The sequence below is a fragment of the Nelusetta ayraudi genome, unplaced genomic scaffold, assembly GCF_046127955.1.
Source record: "Nelusetta ayraudi isolate G7.1 ecotype Tasmania unplaced genomic scaffold, CSIRO-AGI_Nayr_v1 ptg000031l, whole genome shotgun sequence".
NCBI lineage: Eukaryota > Metazoa > Chordata > Actinopteri > Tetraodontiformes > Monacanthidae > Nelusetta > Nelusetta ayraudi.
Window position 1 is genome coordinate 4,357,400 of NW_027466081.1, and position 15,637 is coordinate 4,373,036.

The 15,637-nt window shown below is 47.3% G+C and overlaps 1 protein-coding gene across 1 annotated transcript in view; it reads left to right on the plus strand.

Moving 5' to 3' along the window:
* The window catches only part of adcy5 (adenylate cyclase 5), a 50,741-nt gene that overhangs the window by 18,977 nt on the left and 16,127 nt on the right, over positions 1–15,637 (plus strand). The window contains exons 2-3 of the mRNA XM_076030992.1: positions 8,987–9,136; positions 9,845–9,966. Of these exons, the coding sequence (XP_075887107.1) occupies positions 8,987–9,136; positions 9,845–9,966 (272 nt within the window). The remainder of the gene's footprint in view (positions 1–8,986; positions 9,137–9,844; positions 9,967–15,637) is intronic.

The window sequence follows — 15,637 nt, forward strand, 5'->3', positions numbered from 1 at the left end:
CCTCATGTTTCTCGCCCCAAAAACCGTCTCTCTGGCAGCCGTCGTCTGCAGACGGGAGCCGGGGCCATGAAAAACACTCGGTTGCGTCAGACGCCCGGCGCTCCTCGCCGGTCTCGTGCTTCGCTGCTTTTCAGGGCCGCTCGCGTCAGAAACACAACACAGCAGAACAATAACCGGTGGCTTGAAGGGAGGGACCCCTCTCCTCGCAACAGAAGCGCAATTGTTGTTGCCGTTTGAGTTGACCTATATGCGTTTATAGCGGCCAGAGCTTCTTCATTGAAAGGATCATCCTTAACTTTCTGCACTCTTTGAGGAGATACCGCACACACTTGACATATTGGGAGTAATTGTGGAACATGGAATGCGGCCTAATGCAGAATGACATTTGTTAGCCGTTAAATAGTTCTAGAACGTAGTTAGTCTAGACTACCCCTTAGCAGCAGTTGCCTCTTGTGTCGCTCCAAAGTATTTCCACTCACATGAGACAAGTAAACTGAGGGTGAACGTCGTGTCGCTATCTAGGTGTTACCTCGTTATGCACATTCCAGCACTTTTGGAATATCCTCGGCTTAACGGATAAGATTATAACCCCAGAAAAATTTTGTTACTGTGTAGTTTAAGCTCCCATTTTCTTCCAAAATTCACAAAACTTATGGCCTCGAACAATAATGAGTGTTGCCGGTGCGTAAGTGAACTGTCTAGGAATTAGTAAAGTCCATCCTTTACCCCTGTGGCTCGCTCCAGATTGCAGAAGGGGTGCGAAAACATGGGGTTGCCTTGTTTTCGTCTGCTCGAGTTTTAGTGGGAAGCTAGCATTTGCTAGCCAACACAGCTAATTGTGGCCTTTTCTGAAGATTTGAGGTTTTTGTTTTTATTTTTCTAGATAATTAATCTGGCAGGGCTCCTTCACCCGACTCCCGCTATGGAAAAATAGAATGCAAAAAGTTTAGAACGTGGCTATTTTCGTTGCAGGAAGTCATAAAAGTTTTTCCTTCAAACTATCAAGTCAAAGCAACACTTTTAGTGCTGCTCCCTGGTAACAACCATACCTCTCCAGGTCGCCGTGGAGAGAGGGCCGTGCCGACGCAGTGTGTTGTGAGGAAACGTTGACGACTCTGAAGAGTTCTGGCAGCCGCGGCGCCACAGTTGGCATATTTTGAAAGGTGTTACAGTGTAAACTGTCACCGAACAGGCCAATTGTAAGTGAGACTGGGTCCAGAATGCCTCTGAGGGCCTCCAGTCTGTTTTGGCTGTGTGTTGTGGAAATCGCAGCGTGGGTGTGTTTGATCACTCAGACAGAACTGTCATGGCCGCTGGGCTCCCAGACACCCAAACACAACAGACGGACGGACTGTGGAAACAAGTGGGAGCCCTGCAGAGGAGCATGGGTTATCTAACTGACAGGTAGACCGGGGAAATCTCCCAGTCTAATGCCCCTGCTGGACGACGTGTCCGGCATTGGAAGAGCCAAAACTTTATTTATAACTCGATATTTTTCCGTCATCGCCGCTTACTGTTGCTAGCTTGTGTTTTTCTCTGTCCTTTCTGTTACCAAGCCCCCCTGGCTGCACGTCCGTGAACAACAGCGACCCTCAACAATCAAGTGATTGCAGCTTAAAACCTTATTGAAACCCTATTGAAAACAAAACAGTTTGGGCTTTTAGTCATATTGTGTGTCTTTTTCTCAGTAGCATGTCGTTCTTGAAAACTGAATGATCACTGTTGGCTTTTCCCTGCAGACTGATACCGAGCATTAATGTGTAAACCCTGTTAAGTCACAGATGGTATGCGTGGTATGCACACACACACACACACACACACACACACACACACACACACACACACACACACACACACACACTATTCCTACGTTGACAGCCACGGTTCCCTCATGTTATGCTGACTTGACTTTCACCTGATAAACCCAATAGTTTCTGTTTGTCCCCCCCCCCCCCCGACAGGAAACAGATTCATTTTGATGAAAGCACCTCGTATTTAGGGATGAGGGGAGGGTTGCTCATGAGATTAAATGCAAGGTTTGAGATAATGGACGGTCATCCAGTTGGCACTGGGAGAAGTGAGCCTTCGCTTCCATATCAGCACTAAATGAAGGATTCCAGAATGGACCGGTCAGTGTGAGTGGACTGGGCCGAGGTGGCAGGGCTGGAAGGAGGCAGTGACTTGAAAGATTGTTTCCGCCTGGAGATGTTGACATACTATGTTGTTGAAGTTTTTTTTTTTATATGTACTTCATATACTTTTTTATGCTTTAAAACAGTAGAGATTTGAGATAAATACAGTAGTTGTGATACATTGTGAAGTTCCTTGGTTTTTCTCAACTTCAGGTTTATTTGTGTTCTGTTTTCTCTTCTGTTTGTTAAAGGTTTGATCCAAAATGCACATGACTCAGAATAGTCTGTGTCTCTTGGCTGCATGGAACTTCCTGGATATGACAAAAGTCCAACCTTTGCTTGCTTTGCTCGCTCCGCTTTACAGAAAGCCTTCGCTAAAACGTGGTTAAAAATTGTGGCAACAGCACCTTGTGATGTCACAAAGGGTATGTTTGTGATGTTTTAAGGCCTTGTCTGTTATCCCATCCAAGCTTCAGAAGGATCCGACCAAAAAAAAAGAGTCTTAGCTGGAAATTAAAACTCAGTGTTTTAGCAGGAGGTTGTTTATTGAAAACTGAAAAAAAACAATTTGCAGCAGAATCTTCCTTTCCTCAATTCGGGATATTACAGAGACATTCGTTCTGACAGTAATGTGACGGTAGTTTCTTCTGAGCCGGGGTTTTGCCATCAAGAAAATATTCTGGGAAGGAATCAATTTTACCGTGAATCGCTTCAGGAAACGGTTTCATCCGTCACGTGGGTTGTTACCCCATAGACTCCCGAGTGCTTTTTGTTTGTTTGTTTGTTTGTTTGTTTGTTTGTTTGTTTTGTCCCTCATGCAAAGCCTTCCGGCTCCACTTCATGACCCACGTGAACGTTGGGCCAAAAAGTGTGCAAGTGTGCGACGGTCTTCAAAGGAGTTTGTACGTGTTGTCACGTCATCCCCTCTCCCCGTCGACCGTTTATTCCGCAGACCGACGGACTTTCAAAGCGGCTGAGTAAAGAGGCGAGCAGCTCGTGGTCAGCTGCTGAAATGCCGGCGTCTATATTTGGAGTACCTAGTTAGCCGTCGTCCCCTCGACGTCTCCCCTCTTTTTGAAGCGCCAGATGAAAAATTCAACATACTTTTTTTTTCTCCCCCTCCCCCGCCCCCCCGTCTGTTTGTCACCGAGCTCGTCTTTCTTCTTCAAAGGCGTGACTCATGTACTGACCTTTTATTTCCCGCTGGTGCGCGCAGTGTCTCCTGGCGAGGCAGCGGGGGGACTCTTGAAAGCCTCGGGTGCCCCAGAAACGTTCCTGAGTCGAAGCCTGGCTCTCTGAAATTGCTGCTACCAATTCTACCTCCGTGGTTTCGTGTGCATATGCTGAGCTTTACGCCATGTGTGCGTTCACTGGTTACCTCGAATCCCGAACCTGCGGCCTCCAAACAGGAACAACAGGCAACTGTGAAAGTGTTTTTTTTTGGGGGGGGGGGGTTTGTTTGTCCATCCTTGCCCTTTGACTTATCTTTTGTGCGTCCGTGGGGAGAGTAAATCTGCCCGGTGTCACAAGCGATCATCACCGCACAATGCGGAGGGTTTTTTTGGCAGCTTCATTTGGTGCAGGAGAGGTGGAAAAACAACGGTCGGACGCTTATTTCTAATCCCCGGTGATCAAAACGTGTTAGACGGCCAGCGGGGGGTCAGAGGAAGCGTCACTTTTAGCAGGAGGCTGGAACTCTGACATCTTCTCGGCTCAATCCGAGTCCATTGTCGGTATGATTTGTACCTTTCAAAGACTGTGCGCTACACATTTAGGGTTGTGATGTCACAAAGGGCAGCGCTACCTCTCCCCAGATTAGCAGCTGCTCTCCTGTCTTGTTTTTGTTGCCTTCCAAACACGCGGAAGAGCCAGCTAAGCGTGACTTTTACCAGGAAGCTGACATTCAGGCTGTAAACAGAGGGCTAAATATCCTTTTGGCTGAAAATATAGATCTGAAAGACAAATGTGGGACCTTTGACCCCACCAAACAACAAATACTTTGGGGCAATAATTCTTGGAAAAAAGAGAAAAATAGAAAAATAGCCCCAACTTGCTGCACGATATCGGATTTTGACTTGCAAACTTGGAAATGTGGCCCCACGTGGGTCTTGCAGCCCGTGCGGCCAGGGCCTGCGTCCGCTCCCGCTTCCAGAGGCTTTAACGTGGCAGCTGACAGCTTTTCCCTGGTCAAATCCAACCCCCGGGGGCCCGGCCGAGCGCAGCCGGCTCACGTGAGAGACTTTCACCTCCGCGGTCTGCGCCGCGGGGCCTGCTCGCAGTAATCAGCGGCGAGCACATGACCCGCATTTATCCTCGCGCCGCACAATGCGCCCCAGTGTGCTCGCTGAAAAGGGGCCCGCCATGAATTCAATAATCCAATCGAAAAACTGGGAGTAGAACTCGGCGGACGGCGATGCGGCGCTAACCCGGAGGGGGGGTGGAAGCAAACAAAGGGCCCGTTTATTTCCGTCGGCGACTTTGGCTGAAAATAAACTTTGTGCTCGTCCTTTGTGCGTCCGTCTGTTCGTCCGTCCGCTCGGGGCCCTTCAGAATCTCGCCAAAGCAGAGCTTTTACTTTCTGTTCACGTAAAGTTGATATCGATGTAAAGACTGTTAAACGGAGGCGATCCGTCAACCTTCACGGCGGTTATTTTGAAGGACGTCCGCATTGAAAAACTCTTTAATTTCCTTTGCAAATGTTTCTTAGACAAACAGTGTCTATATCTAAACAGTGCAAGTTTATTGTGCAACTTAAACTTGCCCACGACCAGTTTATTGTCCGTGTGGTCACCCAGTGTCGTCCTCCAGTGGATTGAAGCTGGAATCACAAAAGCTTCGGTCTTCCTCAGGTCCTGCAGCTCTGCAGATGCAGGTCTTTGTGTGGAGTTTGCATGTTCTGTGTCTGCGTGGGTTCTTTCCACGTCCTCCGACTTCCTCCCAAAGACCCAAGGACAAGTTTGAGGACCCTTTAACTGTAGTGAGCGAGACTAGACTACACTTATATAGTCACTACGTAGGGGTAAAGCCATTTTGTAGCGGCATAGTCGACTCAATGTATCCCACAATGCATCGCTAAAGGTAGTGTCCATCCGATGGTCAGTACCGCGGTGATATATCCCATCATGCATTGCGTTCACGCTGACCCAAAGGTAAAAAAGGCAAGAGAAGCTGGAAGGACGCTTAGCATAATATTCACGTCACAAACATCCATTTATATGTGTAAATTACCGTATATATGCATCAATTATTAAATTAATTACCACCTGACAACATGGTGTTTAAATAGTTTGACCACAATGATGGTAAGGCCTTTGGCTAATTAGTGCACTATATAGTCCACGACATAGAACTCCATAGATAGGCTGTAGGGAACGAGTGGCCTTGAATGGTTGTTTGTCTTTGAAGGTGGCCCTGCGATAAACTGGCCACTTGTCCAGTGTGTAGCCGCCCCAAGACAGCTGGGATAGGACCCATCACCCTCTGTGACCCTGAGAAGTGGTGATAGAAAATTAACTTTTTAAAAGATGGATATGCAAAACTCTGACTGATTAAAGTCAGAAGAGAGTTTAATAACTCTGTTCTCTTATGCTCGTATCGTGAGAATTCCACCACTTTGACCCAGTACAAAGTCTTATTTGTGGTTTCACTTCCGAATCCTGCGTTTTGTCCGAGAGTTCTTGACGGGTTGGAAGTATGTGAAAATGTTCGACTCGCCACCAGCGAGAGAGAGCAAGGCGAGAGCAACGGTGCCCGTGAATCTCAAAGAGGAGGCGGGGAAACTTTTGGAGTGATGCGTGATTTGGTGAGAACCCTGGCAGCGTTTCTCTTTTCTTTATTTTAATAGATCTGCGTTCTTTCTTTCTCACCCCGAGGATGATCCCGGTATTTAACCAGAGGAGCTCTCCCTCCTCCCGCCTCCCTCCGCGGCCAGGAAAAGTCCGTCGCTTTCCAAATAAGGCTGTGGGAGAGCAGTGTCGGCAGTATTAATAGAAGAAGAGCGGTGATGGGGAGTATTTGTATTGACCCGCTGAAGGAGTTGATGTGATGCACGCCCGTTTCCATGGCGGCGAGTGCGGGGGTGGGATGCCGCGACGCAGGTCCTGCAGCTGCGGCACCTCTCGCGCAGCGGCCCTGCCACAGTTTGCACGTTTCATTGCATCATTTAATTTGGGGAGTTTACATTTGATATGGTATTATTTTAATCTTTGACTGCTCACCGAGGCTCTCCCCCGGTGTAATTCTCCCATTAATCAAACGGTCTAGCGCAGTGGCTTTCAAAGTGGGGGGCCACCAGGGGGCGCTAGGGGGACCGCAGAAAATTGGAGAGAATATACGAAAAAATGCAAATAGATAAATAAATAAATAATAGTTCTTTTAATTGTATTATTAAACAAGTATTGCTTAATCATCATTCTTGAATATATTATGCAATAATATATCATAGGCTTACCTGCCAAAAACATCGTTCATAGCATTGTGTGTGTGTGTGTGTGTGTGTGACGTGCCATTTATCAAGGTCCTTGCTCCTCAAGGTAGCCTAGATGGAGCAAAATGGACAGATTTGTGACGAAATAAGAAAATATGAGGCAGTATAAGTGTGACTTTACAGCCATACAGAAAAAATGGACATGATTATTAACATGTGAGTTGATTTAGTCTTATTCAAAACAAATGTAACAACTATTGTAAAGCAAAAAAGTTAGAAAAACATTATAAAAGTTGATTTTCTAATCTTTTCATATTTTGTAGCCTGTTGTCTGTTGGTTTGCAAATGGGGTCCTTAGCCAGATGCTAACGCTATTTTCGGGGGGGTGGGGGGGGGGGGGGGGGTCATGTTGAGGATTATTTGGTTTCCCCTGAGCTGTCGCACCGTGACGCCATTTTAAAGGCTTCGTCCTGGTCTTCTTCTTCTTCCTTTTGCTCTTCCTCAGCGTATTTTGCCCTTTAACCACAACCGGCCTGCGTTCAGTAGCGCCGCTCTGTGTGCGTCGGCAATCATCAGCTCCTCCATTAGCGCCGGCTAATAGCACCCGGTCGTCCGGTGACCGCCGCTGCGATCGGGTTAGGCCCCGCCCCATGCGCGGCTGGACGCGCGGCGTGTCAGAGTCAATATTTGATCGGGCAAAATAAAGAATATCAGGGGAAATAAACCCGCGCTCCTGTGTGCCGACCGCTCGTCGTAAAAAGCCGCTCGCGCGTTTATCTAAAAGTCATTTGTCGCCCCGCGGGTCAGGGCAGTTCACCCCCACGGTGCTTAAGTGTGATAAGAGACGGGAGCGGCGCCTTTCAGTGAACTTTTAAATTTTGCCGCTTCCTCGTTTTTTTCCACGGTTGCTACCTCGCGTGCAGTGGCCATCTTTTGGACGCGCTCGCCTGTCTCTCCGTGGAAAACCCGCCCGAGGCGCTTCAGACTTAATAAAGACGTGTTGTGTTTGCTCACTTTGTTCCGGCAACACAGAGGCCCGTGGTGCGAGTGTGATTCAGCTGGCTGATTCTGCCCATTAAACGCCTCTGTGAAAAGAATGTGCTCGCGGGCCTCGTCGGCCCGCTGCGGGCTGCCAGTCCCGGGACCTCGCTGTGCGGCGGCGAAAACAACGTTGTTTCGCTCCGGCACTCCGCGCACATGATGGGCGGAACCCAGGACTCTTGAGACTACCAGCTGTTGGCTTAGCATTAGCTTTCGCCCACCTTCTATCCATCTGCAGAGGAACAATGTTTTTTCAACCTTTTTTTTTGCACCATGGCCCATTTCTTACATTAAAAAAAAACAACCAAAAATATTGTAAACGGACACTGTATAGCTTAATAATGACGATATGGTCTCTTCGTTTAAGTACGCTCACCCAGTGTAAAACCAGGGTCTGTTTAGATGCACACACAGCCGACATCCAGGGAGGATATGAGGGAGGACAGTCACAAGACAATGAAAAGTTTCTTCTTCTTCTTCTTTTTACACCAATGAAGTGAAAGTTGACAATTGTTCACGGCACACCTGACATTATCTAACAGTGCACTCGTGTGCCGCGGCACAGTGGGTGACAAACGCGGAGCTAGAACATTTTGACAAGAGGCAAAACTAGGAAGGCGATTGGACGAGCCCGCTCACATCTTTCCACGCACAGGTCGAGGCGCTACAGTGTGGAACCAAAAGTAATCAAGCCTTCAATTCCGTTCTTTCTTCTTCTTGTCAAGGGAAAATGCCAACTCGCTCTCATCGACCTGACGGATGCGGCGTCCGTGCTCGTCTCTTTCGGCTGCAGCCGGGCCGGCAGTCACTTCCTGCTTTCATCCCAATTAAAAACTGCATCCGGCTGAAAACCGTTTACGTTTGACGTCTTTTAAAGACGGATTAAGATGGGCGGGGGGGAGCTTCAGACTGAAGCGATCCAGCCGCGAGGCCACGGTCGGAAGGGTTTCCCACACAGCGCTCTCACCCTGCAAATAACCCAAAATGTATCCCAGATTGCCGGGACACATGTCGGCCCAAAAAGCTGGAGGGCTGTGAGATTCCGAGCATCAAGTGTTGGGTGAGAAAGAGGCGATTTTGTCGATTTATGGTGGGAAAATTAGAATCTGTTTGAGGCATCCAGCAGCACTTCAGATGAATGGCTCATGTAAAGTACACAAGCACACGCACAAAGTTAAAACAAATGTGTCAAGGAGCTCTCATCTCTAAACTGTTGGAGTGTTTGGAAGGGATGGAGTGTTTGTTTGTGCGAGCAGCAGGAAGTGGAGCGAAAAAGAGCAAAAGACCTTTTTCTGTTCAACGTCCGAAGCCCCTCCTCTCTGACTCCTCGCTCTCTCTGCCCCCCCCCCCCACCCCCCCGCCCCCCCGACCCTCCGACCCTCCATAGATCGTGTCCAACGTTCTGATCTTCTCCTGCTCCAACATCGTGGGAGTGTGCACCCATTACCCAGCCGAGGGCTCCCAGAGGCAGGCCTTCCAGGAGACCAGGGAATGCATCCAGGCTCGCCTCCACTCCCAGAGAGAGAACCAGCAGCAGGTGGGAGCCGCCGCAGCTTTATGGCCACGGCGTCGCTGATGCCATGAGGTGGTGTGGGCCTCGGTGGCAGTGGGAGGATTGTCGGGAATTTAAGTTAAAGGCACGGATATGTCAGATTTGATTTTAATGATGTGGGATTTCTTTTTTGCATCACTGCTTCAGTATGCATAAAAAAAAAAAAACGTACTTGCAAAAAATGGTCTCGGAGCTTTTAATGTGAACTGCTTGCATGAAATAAAAATATATATGCATGCTTCTATTTACATTTATCTACAACTTACTTCACAGTTTTGATGCACCAATAAGCTTTTATACCTAAATGGGTTTCCAGGTTTTAACCTTGACCATGATGTGCGATCCAGCTTGTTCTTACCACAAGATGCTGCTAAAGCTTACTCACTAGGCCTTTAAAATTTCCAGAAAAATCAAACTGAAGCCTACCAAAAAAAGTTTTTATTTTTTTATTTATAGTTGCTTTTCTTTGAAGATTTCAGTGAAAAAAAAAAAAAGCTTTTAAAATCCAGGATTGTTTCTTTTTCTCCGTTAGTGGCGAGGAGGAAAAAAAAGAAAAAAAAAAGATTGGCATCCTTATTTCGCGTTGCCTTGCTGACGTGTCGCTGTCGCGCGGCCACCAGCCTCTCCACCGAGGCACTCGTCCTGCGGCGTGATCGCGCTCGCCGACCTCACCGTCCTGTCGCTTTCTCACAGGAGCGGCTGCTGCTCTCAGTGCTTCCTCGCCACGTTGCCATGGAGATGAAAGCGGACATAAATGCCAAGCAGGAAGACATGATGTTTCATAAGATTTACATCCAGAAGCATGACAACGTCAGGTAATCACCCACCGCCACCCCCACCCCCACCCCCAACCCAGCTCTCTGCTTTTACCTCCATTGGAAAAGTCAGACTTGCGTGAATATTTTGCACGCGGCGGCAAATGAATTTGCTCGGATGTGCTTCTGCGAGTATTTTCTCTTGGGTTGGTCGGTTGCTTTGTTATTTTATTTTAGCCAAAGTCACATTTAAGTCACATGTTACTAGATGAAGATTTGCCCGTGGAGAGTTTTATGCCTTTATGCTGCCGAGAATGTTTATTCTGAACTGAATGCTCTGTGTGTTTGGCTGATCTTTAACCTTCTGGCCTTAAGTTTTATAACTTTATTTACCTCGCCAAGATCACACAGACTCAATGTTTTAAATGATTAAACGGATGTTTTAAATGGGGTCTTTAAAATTAAAAAAGTACTTTAGTAGCCCCTAGAATGTATTTGCTTTTATTATTATTTATTATTTACTATAAAATGAAAGTGTATATTATTTTATATTACTTTTTTTTTTCTTTCTTCTTTTTTTTTTTTAGTAGTATTGCATATTCTTGGTTCCCCACTCATGCATGGCAAAATTATTATATGAAAGCACCGCCGCTTTTCCCCTCCAGACATAAACACATTTGCCTATTGACCGCTTTGGCTGGAAATGCCGTCCCAAATGCTCTTTTAGCGAGCGGCGTAAATATATATCACAGTTTAATCCAGAATAATCCTGAACGGTGCAACCCACCCACAGGCTGAGGCGGAGAGGAGGGAGATAAGCGGACGTTGCCATGGCGATAAGGCTGCGCGGGTCTTTCTTTTTTTTTTTTCCCGGTGTATTGTGTCTCCTGTCACCTGTCACTGCAGACGCTGTCGGGAAAAACCCACCAAACAGAAGCGAGAGGCTGAAACACGGAACACGAAACCCGTGAAAAGTTGTCGCCAGCGGGCCCTTCACCTCCCCTGTGTGCAGGAAGTCATTCGTTTCTCCGAACAGAGAATTCATACGTGCATAAAAGTCAAGCTTGGCAGGGGGATCCTTTTAGATCAGACCATTTCTGATGTCTTTCTTTGATGAACTGCTTCGAGCAACCACATTAGACGAACAGAGCTCAAAGTAAGCTCAGACATATCCACTCACCACCGCTGCCTTGATTGTCTCTGCAAACTTCCTGGTTTACAAAGGTTATCGGCGCGGTGCAAATAGCGTTCTCCTCTTCTATCTGGGTATTGATTGACTTCTGGGTTTATTTCTTTTGCTGCGACAGATCTACAGTTTTTTTTTTCTTTCTTTTTCTTGGTGTGTGTGCGTGCGTGCGTGCGTGTGCTCACAACTCTGTAGTAGGCAGCAAAAAGCCAATCATTTTAAAGCTTTGGTGCAGCTCAACAATAACGCTCAGCAGCAGCTTTGGCGCCTTCCTGTGGAGCGATCGCTAACTACGTCAGAGCGAAAGCAGGCAAAATCGGGGCAGTGTGCAGGAGCCTATAACGGCCGTGCGTGTGCGTGCGTGCGTGCGTGCGTGCGTGCGTGCGTGCGTGCGTGTGCACTTTTTGGCTTGCAGCTGTCACAGTCAGGTGGACGCCTAAATCTGGATACACAATAGGTGCTATTGAAGCCTTTAATTGCTTTGATGTGACCCCCTTGAATCCTCCGGGGCAGTTGGAGCATCAAGTCATGCACTGGGAGCTCTCGTAAACAAAGATCTTCTCTTTAGAATTGATCCGATCGTTATCAGGAATTATGCCATCTTTCATTTTTTTTTTTTTTTTTTGTTTGTCAGACAAGTTTAAGAGTTCAGTGGAAAAAAAAAAAAAAAAAAAATTCAGAACAGACTGTGCACGACTCAAATATTCGGAAATTTGGGGACATGTGACGGATATTACTTTCACTAAAACCAGTGTGCTGTGAGCCACATGAGCACTGACCGGAGGTGGCTGGGGCGGGGGGGGGCTAAGGGTGAGGGGGGGGGGGGGGGGGGTAAAAGCTACGTAACAATGAAGTTGTGTTGTGTATCGTGACCAACGGCGTCTTGGTTGTACAGTTGGGCCAATCAGGGTTTGTCTATAAAGACGTTAGCTGTGTCTAAAGTACCATACCATAAGCGCGCTATTCAGTGCAACACACAAAGGGCGCACTCACGCGCCCCGGAACAGTCGGAAGAGGTACCCTTGCGGTGGCGCTAGCAGACGCTACGCTAAATTTGTCAAACAGACAGGGCACACAGATGCCCCCCCCCCCCCCCCCCTCCCACACACACACACACACACACGCACGCGCACTTTAACCAAACTCACACCACAAATGTAATTCTTCATTTAAAATGAGCCCACGGCAGGTTAGAGCTGGTTGGCTAACTTGAGCACAGTAACGTTAGCTCCCGTGCCAAATGCCGCTTATGCTACGCCGCCACCGTGGCTTTGAAGTGTTCCACATTCCACTCCCAATTAGTCGCACACGCAAGTGTGTGTGAATAACAAACTGCACTTTCCCATACTTTTTAGTGTAAAAGGGCTTTATGCCCCCCCCCCCACCACCACCTCCCACCCTGAAAAATGATATATATTAAGCGTTTAGCACAGCACTATGACTGGTGGCGCACCTATTAGATAAAATCTGCACTTTACAGTAAACAAAATACAGAATAAGTGGATGTTTTGATGTCTCTCACTGTTTTTAATCCCACCTCGCTGGCGAGTAGGTGGCACATTAGTGGCAGCCGCCAAGCATGGCTGATTTCTGTCCGTGGCTATGTGTGTGTGTGCGTGCTTAATGGGGGTTGGGGGCCAACCATACGTGACCTGGCCTGCTGGGGAGCAGGCAGTGGCTGGCAGTAATTGGGGCTCTGCTGAGAGGCTGAGTAACAACAGGAAGAGAAGTGACAGCTCTCGCTGCTGCCACTCCACAGAAGGATGGAGGAGCCCAGGGAGGCTGGAGGGGCTCTGGGATTATCAGCTTCAGCTGTTGTGGACGTTGGCCCCTTCTTTACCTTCCGCTTCAGAAGTCGGCGGGGAGTGCAGAATGACCCATGCGCCACAAATCCCTGCACATTTTCTATTGGCCAGCTGTTGATTTTGATGATGAAAAACTCAGTTGACTGTAGAGGAGAAATATAACCATTTTTTTTTTTTCACCAGTTCCATTTCACCCAAGATACTGGCTGCTGAGATCTTAATCCGTGTTATTCATGAGTTTAGACCGATGAGCATCAGGTTCAGTTGTGGCAAAGGAGGTTGCTGCTAGCTTGGACATGTCAATAGCCTCAGTGTTGATGCTGCAGTTTTGGTGAGGTTCATCAGACTTGGACAGCATTTCCTCTTTGAAAGAAGACAAAGAACACTAAAGTGTTTTCACTACTGGGTTAATCACGTTAATCAATTATTGAACCTGTCACCAATAGGAAGGCTCGCCTTCAGCTGAGTTAGTGGTCACTGGCCAGAGAAGAAATCCGATTGGTTGTGTTTAGATTCGGGCAGTCAGCCATTAACGCAATAATCACAATGAGATTAAATGCGTGGCATAACACACTGTTGGAAAGAAATCCTGTCTTTGTGTTTATCTTAACAGTAACTTTATAAATTATTAAGAATTGTCCCAATTAACACACTGCAGTACGTATTGCTTTATCGTGATATGGACATACAAACTGTCTTGAATCGCAAAACGCAAAGCAGAATTTTAAACGTGCAAATCAAAACGCGATTAATCGCAGTTAACTCCTGTTTCAGAGTTTAATCGTGATTTAAAAAATGACCATTTGACGGCCGTCATTTTAAAATAACTGAAGGGTTAGCCAATGACCCAGGTTTCTTTTGAAAGGACATGTTTTTTTTTTTTTAATGCATCTTCTCTACAAGACACTGGAAAGGCCATAGGGCATGTCGGGTCGGGGGGGAAAAAAACTGTTCAAAACAACCGACCAGTTTATTTAAAATGGACTTCTATTAAAAATAGGGGGACTGCTTTAAATTAAAGTATTTTTGTTTCTCTGCCTTTGCCGCCTCTCCTCCAAGAGTGCGACCTGTCCTCCGGCCGAGCACAGACAGACACGTCGGTTGGAGTGTCTGGTTTCACTCCAGCTCCAAGGCAACGGTTCACGGAAAACAATCAATTATCCTCAGAAATGTGTACCCTCGGAGCGGGGGCTCTTAATCCCTTTTGCCCGCGAACCAAATTGAAGAACTTTGGTCATCTTGAAAAAGCGGATTCATCAGAGGACAACTTTGGAGCCCTCAGAAGACGCACTCACACACTCCAAATGTCACCCCTCGGAATAGAAAGTCACACTTCTGTACATGTATCCATGTGCATGAAGAGCCGCGGGCCCGGGCCCACTCGTACTGTACTGTGTTCTCTGCAGCGCCGCGGACGGCCGTCCTGTGAGATTCATGTGAGCCGGCCCGTCTGAAGCCTCTTGTTTATTTCCAGCGCCGTCTTGTTCTTCCTCCAGGTCTGACTCAAAGCCACTTCCACACAATGTTGCAACAATGGCAAAGCTGTCCGGTCCGTTATTGGAGTGTGCGCGGTATCACTTGCTTCACTCCAAAAATGGATTTTTCAAAGTGTCACACGATGGCTTGATTGCTACAATTTTTAATTACGAAATATCACGTTTCCATGCACTGCTCCACGAGAGGGCACCTTCAGTCGAACTTATATTGCATTGGATTACTTTTAGCTGAGATGGAATCGAAAAGAAACTGTTTTTCAAGTGACCTTATTATCAGAAAATTACTTTTTCAGCTCTATCTATCTATGTATCTATCTATCTGTCTGTCTTTTTTTGACCAAACAAACCTTGTTTATCGTTGAAAGTAGACCACCAAAATCAAAGAATCTGGTATCAGGACCCTTTAAAGCCCAAGAAGAAATGGTGAAGAAGAAATCCAGGAGTTGACTGGAAGGAGCCTGGGTTGTGCTGAAGAGACTTCCATGTGTCCTACAGTGGCTGCGCATCTTTATGGGATTTTCACATTGCAGTGGAGCGAACTTCGACAACTAGCAACACGTTTTCCCTTCACTGCCACATGGCAAGAATTTAGCGAAAGACTGCAGCGCAGAGTCGTTAGCCACGGCGGCTAAAGTTGCACCAATTAGGGCTCTCAATAGTGTTGCCACCCGTCCCGTTTTTCCCAGAATCGTTCTCTTTTTTTTCACCACCTGTCCCGGGAAAAATAAAATCTCTCCCGGGACACAATTTGTCCCGTTTTTTTAGGGAAAATGACAAAACCTCATTTGATTTCTGTCTGTGGTCTACTCCCGTAAAATACGTGATTGTCTTATATTTGGCAACTAAAAAAACCTGTCCCGTAATGAACTGATACGGGACGCACTCTTCACTTTGTCCCGTATATTTCGGGGACGAACTTTCCGCCTCGCCTCCCGAGGTGTCCCAGATTTGAAACTCTAGGAGGTGGCAACCCTAGCTCTCAAGTGTCACGCACTGAGCGCGACAGTCACTCTTTTGGGCCTTTTGCCACGCACTCCCGCCACACGTTGTATTTCTCACGCTGAAAAAAGTGAGAGAAACACGCAGAGTAAAGCCGTGTTTTCCCGGAAAACACGACGGGATCTATTCGATCTCCACCCGCTGGACTCCCCGACGCGATCTCGGCAGGACCCGAACGATCGCGACCTCCGCCGCGATCCGCTGCTGCGAAAATAGTGTTCAGGTCTTTTAGTTTTTAAAGTTTT